Here is a 19,519-nt window from a genome sequence, read left to right on the forward strand (position 1 = left end):
TTACTTTAAAATACATTAAATATTTCTGAATAAATTAATTAAAAAAAGAAAAAAAAATTCTACAGATTAAATGTCATTTGAGATGCTAATATAACAAAAGACAAGTGACATGTTAACAGCACTGTTAATTACTACACTGATGGTACTGAAGCAGAAGCCTTGTTGAAGTATAGATGTGCGTGGCTAGTATAAAGCAGTACACATCCAATTTATCTTTAAAACCAGCTATAATACAGAACAAATCTATTGCTGTTAAGAATAAGCACTTCCAGAATCAACATAACAGTGACATGGTACTAGAGATGAAGATTTGTATTTCAGTGTATTATTTGACAGCAAACGTGATAAACATCCATTTTCCACCGCCACTGCTTTGCATAAATAATAGTACAATGCTTCATATTCCTAGGGCATTTGGCTCCTTGTTTTTTTCCATACCAATGCCTTACTACTCTCTGAAAGACAAAAATTGCTTTTTTTTTTTTTTTTGGAAAATCTACAATGTGTAGTCAATGCACATTTACCTGGTACTGGTCAGAGCTTCAGAATAAGAAGTTACTGACTGAAACTTTTCATTTTGAGTAAGTGACGAACATTCTGCCAATGGACCACTGCCACTTTCATCATCCTGAGCAAATGATCTCATGCTGGAAGACGATGAGTCATCAGGCATCTGGTTTGGTAGAGCAGCCTGCTTTAAAGCCTCATACATAGAAGGATTAGATGATCCATCTGCCAAAGGCTGTAAAAAAAACAATCACTTGTGGATTAACATGTTTTCATATATTTTTTCTGCAGTAAAAGTCTGCACACTTAAGTAAACAGAACAAAAATGAAAGCTATGCACTCACCATAATAATAGATTTGTGTCTTCTTTTCATCCAGTTAAACGAGGGAAAAACCTAGACAAAAAGAAATGGAGAAACCCAAGGATAACAAGAAAGACAAATCCTCAGAAAAGAAGTCAGACAAGACCAAGAAATGATCTAGAATCCCATCAGAACCCTTTGGTCCAGCACCAAAAATTCTGAGATAGAAGGATTGGACACTTCCTTGGATCCGTTCACCGATGCTTCCTCCTGTTTTATCACTGGAGCCAGTGAGTCCCTGGCTCCATTCACCTTTTCTGCAGGAGATGCAGTCACTGAGACCACCTTCAAAGGCTTTATCTTCCAGGTCCATTGGATCATCAAAAAGCCTTACTGAGGCAAATGTTAACAGGATGCTGCGGAGGTTCCTTTGGACGCAAATTCAACTAGGGGATCTCCTGGCACTTTCTACACTGGATGTTTCAAGAACTGCTCCAACAATAAACTCCACTGTTATCTCATATTCCAATTCATCCATTAGATCTGATACCCCTAGGTCCGAGCCTCCCAGGAGCACCTGCACTACAGCTGACAATCTTGTAGACCGATTCCAGCAGTATTCCTTATTCTCTCTACTCCAATGCTTTCAGTTTTAATGGAGTCCTGGAGTTGAAGTGTCAGTGCCAGACACAGAAACATTCCTTCGGTACTCCATAGCTCGGCTCTGTTGCTGACTTTAGATCCGGGATGAGTTAGGCTGGGGGAGACTCTTACTACATCTTGTTATGACTGTAGGGAAGTCTCTTTGGCCCTAATCTCCACTTCAGCATTCGAGTCTTTCGAAAGGGTTCTTGCCAGGCCAAGAGAAGAGGTGCTTGCTACAAATTCGGCTCCGTTCCAACCCCTTTTGGACACAGCATCTGACAACACATATCCAGGTCCTCAAGGACAGTCAGCTTCATTCACTCTTAAGTCTGCTCACCTCGTAAGCTCCACCCCCCCTCATCTGATTCTGGCCCGTCTTCAGAAGTCCCACTGAGGCAGGAACCCAGAAAACAGGCTTGTAAGAGGAGGCATTTAGATGGTTCCCCAAAATCAGTCAAAGAAGACACGTACCTGAATAATGGTGATGGGCCCCCACGATCCACCTCTAGAAGACCTCACCTTTGTTGATATTTTGGAATTGATGAAACAACGAGGGAGTCGGTCCACTGATGCACCCTTCCCTGAGGAGTCTATGCTCCTTGAGGCTTTTGGAGCTTGATCTTCTATCTCTTGGATGGTATCCCTTGCTGAAGCACTCAGTCTGGTAGCTCAGTGGGCTTGGAGGGGTCCTGATATGGCAGAGCCAATTCGTAAGAATCCAGATAAAGTCTTGCTCACACCTAAGGAAACAGCACACTGGAGCAAGGGTCCCCCACAGTACATGCCATGATTGTGGTGGCAACAACTAAAAAGGAACTCTCTAAGGTGAGTATGTCTGACATCCTCCTAACAGGGAATTAAAAGCCTTGGACAGCTTTTGGAAACAGAGGTATGCTTCAGTAACTTTCACAGAGCTCTGAACTACCTGACCCACATGACATGTTTCCAGAGGGACTTGACTAAGGAACTCACCAAGTCCCTCTCAGGTAACTTACTGACGGACCTCTGAAAAACAATGGAGTCACAGTTGTCTACCTTGCAGTCGATGTCCAACATATCCATGCATCTGCTTTCTAAAGCAGCTGATGCTAATGAGAAAGCAGTAGGAACAAGCACAGCCAATGGCAACAGACCTGGATGTGTTTGTGTGACTTTGAAGAAGGCTTCAACTCCCCCTTTGATGGTTTCACACTTTTCGGACCAAAGGTTAAGAAAACTCTAACCAAAAGTGAGTAAGATGGGAAGAGCCTTTCTGCTGTTGGAATCTGCTTCTCTACCCCTCAGAGAACCTTTTCCAGGACAGAAGGGTGGTAAGCAAGTGCGGTTCAGGGAATCTCAAGGATTTAACCAAGATGCTTTTGCAGACAGCTCCTTCTGATTCAGAGAGGGGAGCAACTTCAATGAATGTCAACCACAGAATCAGGGATTTCACAGTCCCTTTTCCAAGAAATCATTCAAGTGCTCCTGAAGAATGACTGCTGCACTTTGGAGCCTGTCGGGGGCCCCTATACCTGCACCCTCAAGCCTGGCAGGCCATCAGACTGGATAACTGGATGCTGCTAGTCACCTAAGGCTACATAATGCTATTTGTTTCCTCTCCTCTAAAGAAAAGGAGGATTCCTACAGTGCCATCCAATCAGGTGGAATCTGCAACAGCAGAAGTTTCAAAGCCTTTGGAAAAAATAAAAAAAAAAAGAGACATCCTGCCAGTTCCCCCAAGACCAGCTGGAATCCAGAGTCTATTCAAAGTTCTTTTTTAGTTCTAAAACAGACAGGGGACCCAAGGCCAATTTTGGACCTCGGCCATCTTAACCAATTTATAAAACAAAAGTTCTGGATTGGTCATGGTTCAGTCCATTGTACTTCTTTTGAGGAAGGACGACTGGATGTGCTCTGGATACCTACCACCATATCAAAATAACAAGGCAATCAAGGAGATTTCTTGGTTTCTATCTTGGAAGAAAATGACTTCTAATTCAGGGCACTGCCACAGTCCCCACGGTGTTGCAACTTATCTCAGACTGTTAGAGTTCCAGATGTTCCCATATTTAGAAGACTCTCTCTTCACTGCCCCAGCCAGGGATCTTTTGGTTAAACAATGGAACTTCTTGCTCCAACTTCTTCAGTAACTGGAAATCACAGTCAATCAAGCAAAAATTAAACTGACACCCACCCAACAGATAAAGTTCATTAGATATTACCTGAATACAAGCAATCAGATAGCCAACCACCCAAAGTTCAGGACTGTATCTCTGTGTCAGGTAGCCCTTTCAAGTTCTCCAACATCCCTCACCCCCCATAAGACTTATTCTGCTACTGCTACTTCTAATGGGTATCCGGCTTGGTAAACAATGACACTAGGTCCCCCTTGCAGGATACCACATTCAGTGTTCTTCAGTGGGCTCTTTCTGTACAATGGTCCCAGTTTTTGCATCCTTTTCATGCTCAGATCTGTCTGATGCCCATGTGCAGGTCTCACATCAGATGGTGGGTTGACCCCAACAGATCTCCTGGAAGGTCAGCCCTTTTCTCAATAACAACCTCCCATAGCCATAGTAACAATGAATGCTTCCCACCTGGGGTGGGGGACATTACAAAGGAAGGACAGTCCCAGATTCATAGTTCACAAGTAGGTACTAGGCTATCGGTCCAAGGGCCTAAGTAAGCCTAGCCAACAAGGTTCCCTGGCTTACACCACCCAAGAAAGTTATTTTTTGTGCCCCTGTTGAGCAGAGCCACAGAAGTGATCCAAGGGTGTATTTTCTATTTCCCATCCACTTATCAAGATTTTTCTTGAAGAGTGCTAATGAGGAACTTTGTTTGACATAGATGGGTAGCTTGTTCGAGAGTATAGGAAATCCCTGGGACAGGAATCTATCCCTCCAGCATGTCCTATTTATGGTGGTGACAAGGTTTAGGTCCCTAGAGCGTGTGGCTCGGTGGAATTGGGATTTCTTTAGGTGTAGCATGTCCAACAGCTCCAGATTTGATATAGCTTTATATGTTAGGCAGAGATCACCTCGGAGTAAGCGATATGCTATGGAGTAAAGCTAGAGTTTTTTGAGACGGTCGTTAATACCGTGAATACCGTTAATACCGTGAACATTTTTGGCAGATATGGTTAGATGCTTCAAGACCTCCAGGACTTAATGATATGGTCTCTATTAAGCCAGTCCTGAAATTAAGGCAAGCTAAACTATAAATCTTGTTGAGCATTATCAGTATTATATTAATTTTACTAAATCTATTTTATTATTTTAATATATTTTTCTACAAACATATTTTTAGGGATCATGAAACAACATAAACAATTCTGTAGTATTTTTTTGTTATTGTTGTTACTGTGATGATTAAATGAATGATTTTGGTACATGTAGTTCTTACATATTTTAATATTTGGTTTTAAAATGGGTTTGTTGCCTTTAAGAACGGATGTTCAGTTAATTCTTTAGTTTAAGGATTACCAATGGCAGCAAGTATTTTTATTCAATTGTGTATATATAAAGCTGTATTTCCTTGTGACAAGTATTCCGATGAAGTTGAAATGAAAACGTGATTTATTCAGTGAAAGCGTTAATTTTTCTTTCAGTTTTCAACCCTGTTTGTCAGTTTATTCAGTTATGTTTGTGTTTCATTAAACACCTTCAACTCGTTCCTCTTATTGGTGAGCTCCCAGTGTATTTTTCGTTTTGACTCAACTATGGCTCCTAGTTTGCAGTCATCTGCGAACTTCATTAGCCAAAGGCCTTCTGTGTTAGCCTGTACTTCAGAGAAGTAGATACCAAACAGGAGAGGTCCCAAGACTGAACCCTGCGGTATTCCACTTGTCACTAGTTTGAAGTCAGACTTGGAGTCTGCAACTTTTACAGTGTGGGCTCTGTCAGTCAGCTAATTGGCAACCCATCTTGTGACGTAGGAATTTACATCTAGTTTAGTAAGTTTAGCTATAATTCCAGAATGGGGGATGATGTCGAAAGTCTTGGCAAGGTCAAGACAGGTTGTGTGAATCACCTTACCCTCGTCTACAGCTTTGGTGACTGCCTCAAAGAAGTCGATCAGGTTCAGGAGGCATGATTTGCCTTTCACAAACCCGAACTGGGTGGGGTCCAGAGTTTGGAGGTTACCAATGTCTTTATTTAAGAGTTCCATGATGATACGTTCCATGGCCTTACAGATGAGGCTCATCAGGCCAATAGGGCGATAGTTCCCAGTGGTGGCTCCTCCTTTGTGGAGTGGGATAAATGTTGCTGTCCACCATTCAGTGGGCACAAAGCCTGATGTAAGACTATGATTGAACATGGTGCTTAGGTGGGGAGCCAGTTCGTTCTGAAGTTCGTGTAAAACGCAGCCTGGGATGTTGTCCGGTCCCATGGTTGCTGTGTTTTTGGCTTTAGAGAGTGAAGCTTTTACCTGCATAGTTGTGATTACAAGGACTCTGCATTCTTCCTATATAGATATGGGCCCTTTAGGGGGCAAGAGGGGGATAAAGTTAGCAGTGAACCTATCTGCCAGGACGTTGGCAATATCAGTTGGTTCTGTAATTTTCCTGCCGTTGTGCTGTAACTCAGAGCAGATCTGGGTGTTGCCACTGAGATTCTTGACATAGCTATAGAATGCTTTGTGGTCGTCTCTAGAATCAGTGGCAATTTTGTTTCTGTAGCTAGCTTGGGAGGATCTTATACAGGATCTCAGTTTCTTACTGTGGCTGACCAGGGAACTCCTCCAACTCATGGGATTTTACTCTCTTTTGCAACAGTTTCTTTCTTCCGTTGTAGAGTTTGTTTATGGCAGGGGACCACCACATTAGCTTCCTTTTTTTGGAGGATGGCATCTTGGTTCTGTGTGGGATAGCACGATCCATGCACTCATGTAAGTGTTTATAGAGTGCATCTGTGTAGGATTCAGCAGTCATAACTGTACTGTCCATCTGCATGGGTGTCATGAAGTTCACCACTTCTGTCTTAAGAAGCATGAAGTTGGCTTTGGAGAATTTTTTTACTGTGATTTCCTTAATGGGGGGTGGGGGCGAGATGTGGATATCTGGGGTGATTAGCTTATTGTCGGATCTGACCAACGAGGAGTTGATTTCAGGTGTGCTGGTAATGACTAGGTCTAGGATATTGTTGCCCCTGGGGAGGGGGTGTAGATAAGTTGATCCAGGGCATTGGAATTTATGAATTCCAGAAAGCATTGAGTGAAGGAGTTGGTACAGGAGTAGTTTTCCCAGTTAATGGTGGAGTAGATAAAATCACCCATTATTAGGGTGTTTGGTTGAACCCTAATATTTTCCAGTTTATCAAGAAAAGAGAAGTAGGAATCCTGCGGCATGGTGGGGGATGTGTAGCAAGTTACAATTTAAATTGCAGTTTTTCCCAAAGTTAGTTGCACTTGGATAACCTTGGATGCATTATGCTGAGCAACTAGCCTGGAGGTGTGGATATTCTTAATGAATATGGACATAACTCCGCCTTTGGTGTTCTGGTCCAGGTTAGGTGGCCGAAAAGTGTGGCATGAGTTATAGCCTGGTAATGCAGGGGTGCTCTCTGGAGCCTTGAACCAGGTCTCAGTTACTGCACAGATATCGATGTTCTCCATTTTAAGGAGTGCCTAGAGGGAGTGCATTTTGAGATTTAGACTTCTAGCATTGAGTAGCATTACCCTCAGTTTTTGCTTGCCTGTTCCTGTTAATGTGGTGAATTTGTCATTTGAAACTTACCTAAAAAAAGCACTATAGGGGCAGCAAGAGCCTTAGCCAGTATCCAGAATCGCAGGGGTGACAGGTGCAGGCCATCTCTGGCAAAGCATCGTGGTCTGTCGACCATGTCGAGCCAATTGTTGAAGTCAATCATTTTGTCCTTGTACTGCGGTATCATTCTGGGCAATGGCAGGATGCTACTCAGGGCTAGGGTCATACCTGCCTGGGGCTACAGGATCGGAGAGCTCTTCCATGTCTCTTTTCATGTAGTCTAGGGAGGTACATCTCAGGTCATTCACACCAACATGGACAATGACAGTGTCATATCTGTACTTGTTGTGGAGTGACCCGAGTGTGTGGGTTATGTGGCGGATCCTGGCACCAGACAGGCAGATGACAGTAACCTTCTCCTTGTTTAGCCTGCTGAGTGGGACATCAGTGTGCCTGACTATAGAGTCACCTATAACTAGTGTGTTGGGTATGTTGTTTTGCCTTATGGGCTGTGGTTGAGTGGCACACTGAGTCTGTGGGCTGTGTGTCATTTGGGTTGTGTTGGGTGGTGGAGGTTGCTTGTGTTTCTGCTTTGGAGGTCTCTGTTGCTTGAGCAGATTATTATTGAGAGCGTCTGTGAATGTTTTTTTGTTTCTATGTGTGGATTTTGGTGGTGTAGGTTTAGTGGGACTATGTAATGAGTGTAGTGTTGTGCAAGTGTTTACCTTCTCCTCTTGATTGTCAAGTTCAGTCTTGGTTGGAGAGAGCTTTACCTCCAGTTTGGCTAGATAAGTGCATCTCTCACAGGTTGTGGTGTTGGGTGGTAGGAGGAGAGGGTTGTCTGTGTACATGAGGCAATTGCTACATTGCCCCAAGATGCCCAGATTCATCAGATAGACAGGAGAGAACACTAGGAGCTGACCCTTGGACATGGGTGAACAAAAATCTACTTTCCTCTAGACAAGTGAGGAAAGTGAGTATAAGAGCTGTTTTCTCTAAGCAAGTGAGGAAAGTAAGTACAAAAACTGTTTTCCTCTAGGTAAAGAGGAAGGTTGAGTGCTGCAGTAATTTGTAGCTTATTTAGTGCTAACAAGTTCTGAACAAGTGCTGAGCATGAATAAGCAAATTCAAGTGCAAAAACTAAGAATCTGTACCTGGAGCTTGTGGTAGATAGGCTACCTAGTGTTTATCTCTCCCCCTGATCAGCTAGAATGCTTCCCTCCAACACAGAAAGGCTTGAGTGGCTCAGAAGCTTACAAACAGTCCTGGATATAGCAAATCTTTATCTGGACTAGACTGGTTACAGGAAAGGTGGGAAACGAACGCAAACGTGGGCTTTTAAACCAGAAAGTTGAAAGAGATAGAGAAACTGCCAAACAGCCAATAAACTACAATTTCTGGGCCAGAAACCACTCTTGTGGTAGATAGGCTACCTAGTGCTTACCGCTCCCACTGATAAGCTAAAAGGCTTCCCTCCAACACAGAAAGGCGTGGGGGGGGGGGGCTCAGAAGCTTACAAACAATCCTGGTTACAGCAAATCTGTATCTGGACTAGACTAATTACAGGAAAGGCAGGAAACAAGCTTAGAATTTTTTTTTTTTTTTTGGAAAGTGGAAAGGGAGAAAGGCAAAACAGAAGATAATTCAAAATGAAGGACCTAAGTGGCTTGCCCTTCACAAATGTTCTCTCTGTATTAGGTGGAGAAACATAGACAAAATATTCAATGAAACAATTAAATAGACAGAAAAATGAAATGCAGTACAATCTTTAACACTGCAAGTTTGTACTTAAGTCAGCTAGTAATGCAGTCGATTGTAGGTAAGTAGCAGAAGCCAAACAACTGAGGTATTGAGAAGTAATAAGTCAAAGATATGTGACTCACTTATAAATACAGAGAAACCCTCTAGGCTAAGAGTTTAACAATGAATATCAATGAAGGGAAACACAATACCCCCACTACTGCAGAGAGAGAGAGAGACCACAGTACTCTATGAAACAATTAAATAGAAAAATAAATAATTACAGAGCAACACAGACACAATATTCAATGAAACAATTAAATAGACAGAAAAATTAAATGCAGTACAATCGTTAACACATGAAGGCCAGAATTCATATCAATATCCTGTTGATTAGAGTACTTCTCTTAGGATTGCAGACTTTCCAGAACTCTCTCTTCAAGGGTGTGATATCCATCTAGACGGACAACATGGTAGTAGTCTGGTACATGAACAAACAAGGCAGAACCTCTTCAAATCCTTCATACAGAGGGGACATGAGAATGTGGCAATAGACAATGTCTTCCTATTGCTTTCTCATAACAATGCATATCCTGGGGACTTTCAGTGTATTGGTGGACAAATGGGCCTTTCTGCCCAAACAGTGGTCCCTCAATCAAACAGTGCTGAATCAAATCTTCAGCCATTGGGGTTAACCATGCTGCAGTCTTTTTGCTTCGTACTTAAACATGTGCAATGGTTACTTTAACCTAATCCTTACGCAGGGACAGTCTCCGAGGGACGGTCTAGTCCACAGTTGGCCCCAGGGTTTCCTACAGGCCTTTCCTCCTTTACCTCTAATAACAAAGTTTATTCAGAAAGCAAGAAAGTTTACCTCAGCAAATGGAAGAGATTTTCAATCCGGACAGCATCTAAGCGGATAGATCCATTTTCACCTTGTCTTCTTTCTATGCCAGCCTTCTTGTTGGAGATTTTCCAAAAAGGCTGTAGCTTTTCAACAATCAAGATACAATTAGCTGCTATTGTCAGTTTCCATATTGGAAAAGTACAGTTGTGTACACTTACCATAAATGTAGATGTTAGAGTGTATTCACTGTTGCAGTCATTACATTTGGGTAATCTGCTGGCAGGTTGCCTTCAGTCGGCCTGAATAACAAAGTCTCGAGTCCTGCGTCGGTTGCTGTCTCTTTTTCCATGACGTCAGGTCGTCAGGGGTATAAAACATGCAGCCAACGCCATTTTATTCAGTTTTTCTTGCCCCAGTTGTCAGGTGCCCCCCAAATGGGGAGTTAAAAAAAAAAAAAAAAATATATATATATATATATATATATATATATAAAAATAAACAGTAAATATATATATATATATATATATATATATATATATATATATATATATAGATACACTTTTAGAAACTAACTTTACCTTCATCTAAAAGCAAATACACCACAAAGGCTTTTGTGTGTAGTGAAGGAAAGAACAGGTATAGAAAAGGGGGATGGCGGGTGGTAACCCGGACTGCAACAGCGAATACACTCGAACATCTACATTTATGGCAAGTGTACACAACTGTACTATGTTCTTCGTGTTTCACTGTTGCAGTAATTACATTTGGGTAGAATCCCAAAGCTATGGATGGGAGGATGGAACTAAACAACATTAGGAGAGGCTATAAGGCCCTGCAGAACTGCAGTGGCAAAGCCTGCCCTGGATTTGGAGAAGAGAGGCAAATGATAATGCTTTGTGAAGGTATGAACAGAGCTCCAAGTAGCAGCTTCTATAATGTCTTTGGTTGGAACCCCTCTGAGAAAAGCTGCTGAAGTAGAGGCAGCTCTGGTTAAATGTGATCGGATCCCCTTGGGTACAGGTTTGCCATGGTGAAAGTAGCAGAAATGAATGCAGTGGCCTATCCACTTAGAAATAGTCTGCTTTGATATAGCCTTCCCCTCTGACCCTGCAGCAAATGCTACCAGTAGTTGCTCAGACTTTCTCAGAGATTTGGTCCTGTTTAAGCAGAATCTTAGTTGTCTGTGTGCATCCAATGAATGCAAAATCCGCTCCCCCTTGTTCAGCGGATTTGGGTAAAATGTTGGCAGGTGAATGGTCTGGTTAAGAGCCACACTGGATACCACCTTGGGCATAAAAGAAGGATTGGTCCTGAGGGACACCCTGTCCAGGTAAAATATAATGAAAGGCTCCACTGCCATGAGAGCCTGTAGTTCTGAAACCCTTCTTGCTGAAGTGACTGCCAAGAGAAAAGCTGTTTTCCAAGATAGAAATTTTATATCCGCAGTAGCTGCTGGTTCAAAAGGAGGCAGGGTGAGTTTTTCCAACACAAAATTGAGGTCCCATGCAGGAGTTGGTGATCTTCTGGGAGGCCTTAATTTTTTGGCCCCTCTAAGATGCTGTTTAATCAGAGGATGAGAAAAGAGGGGAGGCTCTGTGTTGTAATGAGCCGAGATGGCAGAGGCATGGATTTTTATTGAAGAAAAAGATAGGCCCTTGTCAAGCATCTCAGTCAAGTATTGTAAAATCTGAGGAATATTGGGCTTTGCTGTGTCTGTTCCTTGTGCTCGTTTCCAAGCACAGAATCTCTTCCATTTATTAGCATAAGATTTTCTAGTACTAAGCCTTCTGGCTTCCAGACATCCGTCACAGATTTACTGAGGAGTTGTTTGAATAATTAATTGATCAGCCATGCTGCAAGATTCAGAGTTTGGAGTCGAGTGTGCAGAGTTTGATAGTTCTGCTAAGACAGTAGATGAGGTATTTGAGGCAAGTACCATGGAGGAAGTTGAGACATATTCCTTAGAAGTGGGTACCAATGCTGGCGAGGCCAGTCCGGAGCAACTAGGATCATTTTTGTTTTTTCCTGTCTGACTTTTAGTAAGACCTTGGGGAGTAGAGGCAGAGGGGGAAAGGCGTAGACTGATAAGTTTTTCCAGCTGAAGGATAGGGCATCCACTTTCCATGCTTTCTGGTGATGAATTCTTGTGCAGAATTTGTCCAACTGATAATTTTGGGGTGAGGCAAATAGATCTATGTCCGGGCTCCCCCATTTCTGTGCTAACATGGTGAAGATTTGTGGATCCAGTTTCCATTCATGTGGGTCCACAAGATTTCTGCTTAGGTCGTCTGCCAGAGTATTTTGCTTTCCTGGCAGGAATTGAGCTTGAAGATGTATTTGATAAGTCAAGGCTGTGTTCCACAAGGCCATGGCTAGTCTGCAAAGGGGGTAGGAATGTGTACCCCCCCTGCTTATGTACCACATAACTGTGGTGTTGTCCGTCTTTATCAGCAGTTGTCCTGGATGAAGCAAGTCCTTGAAGGCTGTTAGAGCATTCTGAACAACTAACATCTCTTTCGGGTTGATATGTAGATACATTTGGTTTGGGCTCCATTTGCCCTGAATGCATCTCCCCACCAGGTGGGCCCCCCCAAGCATAGTCTGATGCATCTGTAGTTAGGATATGGGTGGCAGGGGGTAGGCTGAATGACAGTCCCTTGTTTTGGTGACATGTCTGCCCACCAAAGAAACTCTTGTTGTAGGCAGGGAATGAGTGATGATATTGTTTCCAGACTGTGACAATGTTGACTCCATAAACTTTTTAGGTAGCATTGAAGTTTCCTCATATGCAGTCTCGCATATGGAATTAGTAGAATGCAGGATGACATGAACCCCAAAGCCTGCAGAATTTGTCTTGCAGATAACTGGGTTTTTATTGCCATTTGTCTGAAGTATGATGTCAGTTGCCTTTGTTTGTCTGGCGTGAAGTAAGCCATCTGGGAAGCTGTATTCAACTTGCACCCAGGAATGTAATTATTTGAGAGGGTATCAGGTGTGATTTCTTTTTGTTTATGGTGTACCCTAGGCATGCTAGAAGCCTTTTTACAAACGCCAGATGTTGAAGTGTGTCTTTGTCCTCTGCTTGAATGAGACAATCGTCCAGATAAGGATAAATTTGAATGCTTCTTTGTCTGCAGAATGCAATTACTGGTGCCAGGCACTTTGTAAAGACCCTGGGTGCAGTAGATAAGCCAAAGGGCAGTGCAGAGAATTGGTAATGCAAAAAACCTGCTTTGAAGCGGAGGTATCTTCTGCATGATTCCCTTATTGGGATATGCAGGTATGCCTCTTTCAAGTCTAGAGTTACTAACCAAGCATTCCTGCCCAGCATAGGCAGTAGCTGTTGTAAAGTCAGCATTTTGAATTTTGGAATGTCCAGGAACATGTTCAAAATCAATAAGTCTAGTATTGGACGCTACGAATTGTCTTTTCTGGGTACCAGGAAAAGTCTTGAATAAAAACCTTGTCCCTTTTCCTTTTCTGGTACCGGCTGAATAGCCCCCATATCTACGAGGGATATGACTTGTTTCTGGGCCTCTGCCCACTGGTTTTGTGGCAGATCTGGCAATCAGTGTGGAATTGGCAAGGTATGGAAATGAAATCTGTACCCCGGGGATACTATGTTTAATACCCACTTGTCCTGGGTATTTAACTGCCAATTTTGAGCATGAAGTGCTAGTCCCCCCCCCCCCCAAGGGGGCTGCCAAAAGATAAGTGCTTGGTGATGGTAGAGGAAAGTCATTGAGACTGCTTACTGTAGGGTTGTGCTTGGTTTCCTCCAGATTTGGAGGTGGAGGCACCTCATTGCTTTGACCTGTAACATCCCTGTGATTGGTATCTGGAGCCTTTTGAGTGCCTGGATTTGCCTTGAGTGGCTCTGTTAGACACAGTAAAGGACCAATTTTTAGTAGGCCAGTGTCTGCTGAACCTGGGTGGCTGCACTTGCAAGAAATCTTTTACATTTTGCATTGATTTAGCTTGGTTTTCCATTTTCTTTAAAACCTCTTCTGCCTTATTACTAAACAGAGTATCATGCTGCAAAGAGGCATCCAACAATTTAGCTTTAACATGATCAGGGAGATTTTGCTCCTTGAGCCACGCATGCCTTCTAATCACAGATCCAGTAACGGCGGCCCTACAAGAGGCCTCCAAGGAATCAAAACCACATTGCAAAGTATGCTTTTCCAACCTGTTCTGCTGAATGCAATAATTCCTGTAACTCTATTTTCCACACAATCAGAAATCAACATAATTTTCTGTTTCAGTAAGCCCATAACATGCTGTTGATATTTAAGCATATGAAACTGGCAGTTTAAGGCCCCAATTGCCAAGGTTGCAGACTTATAAACCTTCTTATCCCATCTATCCAGTGCCCTGGAATCTCTGTCAGAGGGGGTAGGATTTTTGGCTGTAGAGGCCTTTACACCCTTGGGACCCTGAGAGACAGTCTCAGGATCAGCAGCAGGATTTTTTAATAGAAATTTGTGGGAGTCAGGAACCTTGTAATATCTGTCTGGCTTACTAGGAGCTGGAGGCAGGGAATCAGGGGCCATGCTTGATTCCGAAAACACATTATCAACAATGTCTAATAACAGGAGGTATTGCCAAAGGCCTATGCTGAGGAAGGAGGAGGAAATCCCTAAGCCTCTTTTTTGATTCAGAGAAGTCCTGACTCTCCCAATGAAAATGTTCCCTTAAAGTATGCAAAATCTCTCCAAAAGAGTAATCCTCAGAGGAGATGCAGATGGGATGGATTCCACTGCATCAGAATCCTCATAGGGTGGAATAGAAAATTTCTGATCAGAAGAGGAATCAGAAGAAATGGAAACCTGATCTGAAGATTCATAATCAGTGCCCTGCCTAGGCCTTTTAGCAGGGGGGGTTGGGAACCCCTGATCAAGGTAATTGAATCCTCAGACATTTTGATAATCTGTTTTTTAGGTATAGGGGCCTGTGCATGTGGCCCATGCTTCGGTTTTTTAGACATAGAAGATTTTTTTACCTTGTTTTTGAGGCTGGCGTCGGTTTAATATAAAAATGTTGAGGCCTGAAAACACATTCAGAAGCCGGTGCCTGCTCAGCGGCTCCGGACCCATCCAAGGGAGAGACATCCGTGGGTTCAATACTCTGAGAAACTCACAGCATACCGGACTCCGAATGGGTCGCTGTAGAGGCCTGCGACTCAAAAGTAGCGGGTATCAGGGGCTGCGAAAGTGCCTCACTGAGTACTGGCGAACCAGCGACTGGCTTAGGAGAAGCTTTGTCGTCGGTTTTGGACCTAAACGGTCTTTCTCTGTCTTTTTGTTTGCATTTTTTATGAACTCCGGTAGTCGGATTGCTAACAGATGACATTTCAGGACAATTAATTCTTGTACCAAAATATTTAGAAGCAAAAATATACAGACGCTTAACAGTGCGTTGGTTAAATCTAGCACAAAAGCGACAGCAAGGCACGTTGTGATCTGGGCCTAGGCAAGGAATACAGTACAAATGAAAATCCTTATGAGGTATTTGCTTCAAACAAGTAATGCAATTAACTTTTACTAACATCGGTAAGGAGCAAGAAAAAGTTTCCCCAATGGGGTACTTTGCTTTAGTTTGAAGACTTCGGTTCTGAAGCACGAATATGAAAATTTCAGGAGTCTGCCGACCAGCACTTGCGAACTGCTTCTGCATCGGGCACCGCACGACAAGAAAGACTGAATAAAATGGCGTTGGCTGCATGTTTTATACCCCTGACGCCATGGAAGAAGAGACAGCAACCGATATAGGACCCAAGACTTTGTTATTCAGACCGACTGAGGGCAACCTGCCAGCAGATTACCCAAATGTAATGACTGCAACAACGAAGAACATCATCAGAGTTCTACAGCTTCTCTAAAGATTGCAAAGACTTTTCTTACAGGAATCTTTTTATGGAGACCTCACGTAAGGTATCCAATCCCTCCTTGGAACATTACTATTATGCCTCAAGCCTTAATAAAACCTTCTTTCAAACCCACAGCATCAGCAGATATAAAGCATCTTTTTTGGAAGACCATCTTTCTGGTGGCCATCACTTTAGCCAGAAGGTTCTCAGAGCTGCAAGCTGTTTCTTGCAAACCACCTTACTTGATCTTTCATAAGGATAGGGTTTCTTTGAGAACAAACCTCACACTCGTCCCAAAAGTGGCACCCATTTACAAGCGAATATACTCTACATTTACTAGATGTTTACAGACAACTCAGATTCTACCTCCATAGGACTAAAGACTGCAGAAGATCTGATCAGCTGTTTTTAGCTTTCACTAGAGCAAAGTTAGGTCAGAGTGTTTCTAAAGTCACACTGTCAAGTTGGCTTTCAGATTGTATTGTATTGTTTTTTCTGAGAAACTGGGTCTTTCCTTAACCAAAAACCAAAAGCTCATTCAACAAGGTCTGTTGCTACTTCTACTGCCTTTATGCAGGAGGTCCTACCAACAAATTCTGTGCTGTAGTTACTTGGTCTATGGTCTACACATTCATATCTCGCTACAAGCGAGACGTACCATTGAGCTCCTGTACATCTTTCGGCTCTTCCATTCTCAGGAATATCCTTCCATGATACCACCCAGGGATCTTTTGGTAGCTATGGAATCTGGCCTAAAGGTTGAATCAGATGAAAAAAGACAGCACTGAATATAAGTTTTCATCCTGCACCATAACGATCCATGCTGTCGTCTTTTCATCTGGTTTAACATCCCTCCCCCCCTTCCCTTTCCAATGTTTTCACCTGGTGCTCCTGTTTAATTGAATGGACCCAAACAGGAATCTTGTCATTATACAATCTCAGTTGGGTTCATTCTCTGGCAATTTCTTTGAGATAACTAAAATAGGTAAAGGTAAACTCGAACTGAGGTACTGGGAGGAAGTGAGGTATTTCGTGTAGTGGAGGAGTCAAAGACCTGGATTCACAGCTTCATAAAGGTGCTGAGATCAGATCTGGTCAGATCCAATAACCCAAAGGTTGAATTGTATGAAAAAAGACAACACTGGTTCTAACCATAAAGCCACATAGTTAAAACAAAGAAATAGCACATCGCCTATTGTACTGAATCAAGTTAATTTACTTGTTAAGGATTGCCTACTGGAATTATGTCAATATGAATTCTTAAGCTCTCCTGCTACTTGTTTAATTATTTTAATATAACACCTAATGCTTGCATAACTATATCATTTAGGGCATGTATTTATTTATCAAAATAATTATAATCATTATCTTACACATAAACAAACCCAGACAACGACCCTTCACTGTTGGTTAGTTTTTACAGTTTATTTCATATCCAATATGCAGCCTTTTTTCTTTGGTGTGAATATACTCCATGGGGATAAAAATCAAAAACTTCATATTAATGAAAAAAAAAAACAAATCTAAATGATCCACTGGTGTAGAAGGAGACTGCCCTGACTATGGCCCAGCCAACCAGAGTTTGATTAACAGTTCATAAGCTTGTAGTAGTAGACATGGAGGATAGCTGTGTGGAGCATGATGGGTACACAGCATGCCCTTGTAAAGTGTAGAGCTCACAGAGATCACCAGTCTGGGCATGTAGCAGGGCTAGGTGGAGTGCCTGCTCTACAGGCCTGGGAAGGCAACACCTTCATACCACACCTTACTGCCCACCCGGCCTAACACAATATACAATATCAGCTTACTAGTAGGGAATAAATGTGACAGCTCCTCAGCTGGTCTCTCTCTCTCTCCCTCCCTCCAGAACCTGGAAGTCTTCACCCTTCCCCAGACTCTGTAAACAGAACCTCTACTGTGTGGGTCATACCAGGGAGCCACTGATGTATAGGAGCTGCAGAGACAGGATTATAAAGGGCAGACATTTGGGAAAACACAAGTCAACAGTAGTGGGAAAACAAAATTAGTTAGTTAATGACACAGTTAAGCACAGTTATGTAAATGTAGTAACCAAATGTATGGTTGTGAGCGTCTGCTCAGTGCAGCAACAGATATTTGAATATGGACTCAATGAGGCAGGAGTTCTAAATCTAACTAGGCATCCAGGCCTGTTCTTTTCGATATGACAAGCCCTCAATTGAAAGAGATTACATTCTTGAGCCAAGGAAATTAGAGGGAACCCAACTATAAAAACCTTATCAATTTTGTTAATTTCTGGAGCTCAAACAAAGCTGAACAATATAATACAGAACAAAGAGCTCCTGGGAAACACCAGAATGTCTAAGCCTAACAGAAGTCTAAAAAAAGCTACATAGTAAACAACCTAAGCAGTAGCACAAATAAAAACCTTCTTTATTTTATACCGCGTTCTGGATAGTTTGAACACCAGTGTATAAAACAGCATCAACTTTAGATACATTCTTCCTTTGCTTGAACAACAAAAGGCATGCACTTCCTCTTTCAGTGTGAATTTAACTGCCTGCCTAGCATTTATTTTTCTAAATTAAACTCTACATTACATTGTATAAATTGTCATTTAATGCACAATGCTGCTTGTAAATATAAACATTACTTACTTACAAGACAAATTTCAAATGCAAGTAACATGAAAAATGCTTTCTTTTACTGCAGTAAGGTGGTCTCCACATAACTTCAAGTATAGAATATCTCATATTTACATTTAACATTTTTTTTTTTTATCTTGCACTACTGCATAACCTAAAATTACCATTACTGCCTTAAAGTTGTTTTTCCATTTATAATAAACAGATTTCTCATAGTTACATACTAAGTAATAAAGACTTACCCGAAATTTCTGATTTATTGGGTAAATTACTTTTGCCTTCAATGCAAATTCTGTAACATCATTATTTGCAGGAGACGTACTTCCCTGTTAATATCAGGAAAAACAAAATTATTCTCACATCTCAAATGACTGTGTACTTTGTGTGAAAATTAAATCAATTAATTATGATTTCAAGTGGAAAACAGTAAAGGCAACATACTCTCAATTTACTTTTGCACTTTGCAGAGTATAGTATAAGCATTTGCAGAATACAGTCTATGTGGCAGATTTATATTTCATAGGTTCACAGGTAAGTACTAGGCAATCTACACACCATTACAAGCTTAATCAATAACCCACATTCAAAAGTTCAAATGTTCCTTCCAGCCTATTTCTTATTCTCTGCCAGATTCAATAAAGCCTACACGGTCTGTTTCTACTGTGTGCGTGGCAGCAAACTGTTACGGATTCAGGAAGCTGCTCTATAGTGTGTAGAGCCGCACAAACAAGGTAAACACCGTGGCATGCTAATTACAACATAAGCAGCTGAACTGTGCATTAATCAACCAATCCAAGATGAAGGAGCTATTCAACAAGTTATAAAGCAACTGTGTAGACTCAATGCTGGTTTTCCCTGCAAATTCCAAAACCTACTGGAATACAGCCACAGAAAGGAGTCTACACAGAAACAATGTTAGGAGCTGCTGCTGTTTTAATTCATGGTTATGTGAAACAGGCTGAAATCTGTGCTGCTAACAGACCAAGGTCAGGAAGAAGAGTTTTCAGACCCAGGTTAACTTCTCACAATCTACATAATGTGGAAATTGTAGGGTGCTACAGGGAAGATAGAGAGACACACTACAGGAACTCTGCAATCTCTGTTGCCTTTAACTCAGAGCCAGTGCAAACTGAAGGGAACACATCACAGTGGAGACAAAGGTACAATTTTAGCTCCAGGTAGTTTTTAGAGACAAAGAGGGGACATGATCATCAGCATACAGAATCCTCCATATATTCCTGAATTCTATGCTCCAACATGCCAGTGACCACATATTTTCTTAGAGCCAAAAATATGCAG

General features: G+C 42.1%; 1 protein-coding gene across 1 annotated transcript in view; it reads right to left on the reverse strand.

The window, feature by feature from the left end:
* Nucleotides 1–19,519, reverse strand: part of EVC (EvC ciliary complex subunit 1) — a 1,160,741-nt gene that overhangs the window by 909,324 nt on the left and 231,898 nt on the right. Inside the window, exons 3-4 of the mRNA XM_044055566.1 lie at nt 18,463–18,546; nt 525–742 (exon numbers count right to left, since the gene is read on the reverse strand). Of these exons, the coding sequence (XP_043911501.1) occupies nt 525–742; nt 18,463–18,546 (302 nt within the window). The remainder of the gene's footprint in view (nt 1–524; nt 743–18,462; nt 18,547–19,519) is intronic.

This window comes from Protopterus annectens, chromosome 14.part0 (assembly GCF_019279795.1).
Source record: "Protopterus annectens isolate FY-2018-M chromosome 14.part0, PAN1.0, whole genome shotgun sequence".
Lineage (NCBI taxonomy): Eukaryota > Metazoa > Chordata > Ceratodontiformes > Protopteridae > Protopterus > Protopterus annectens.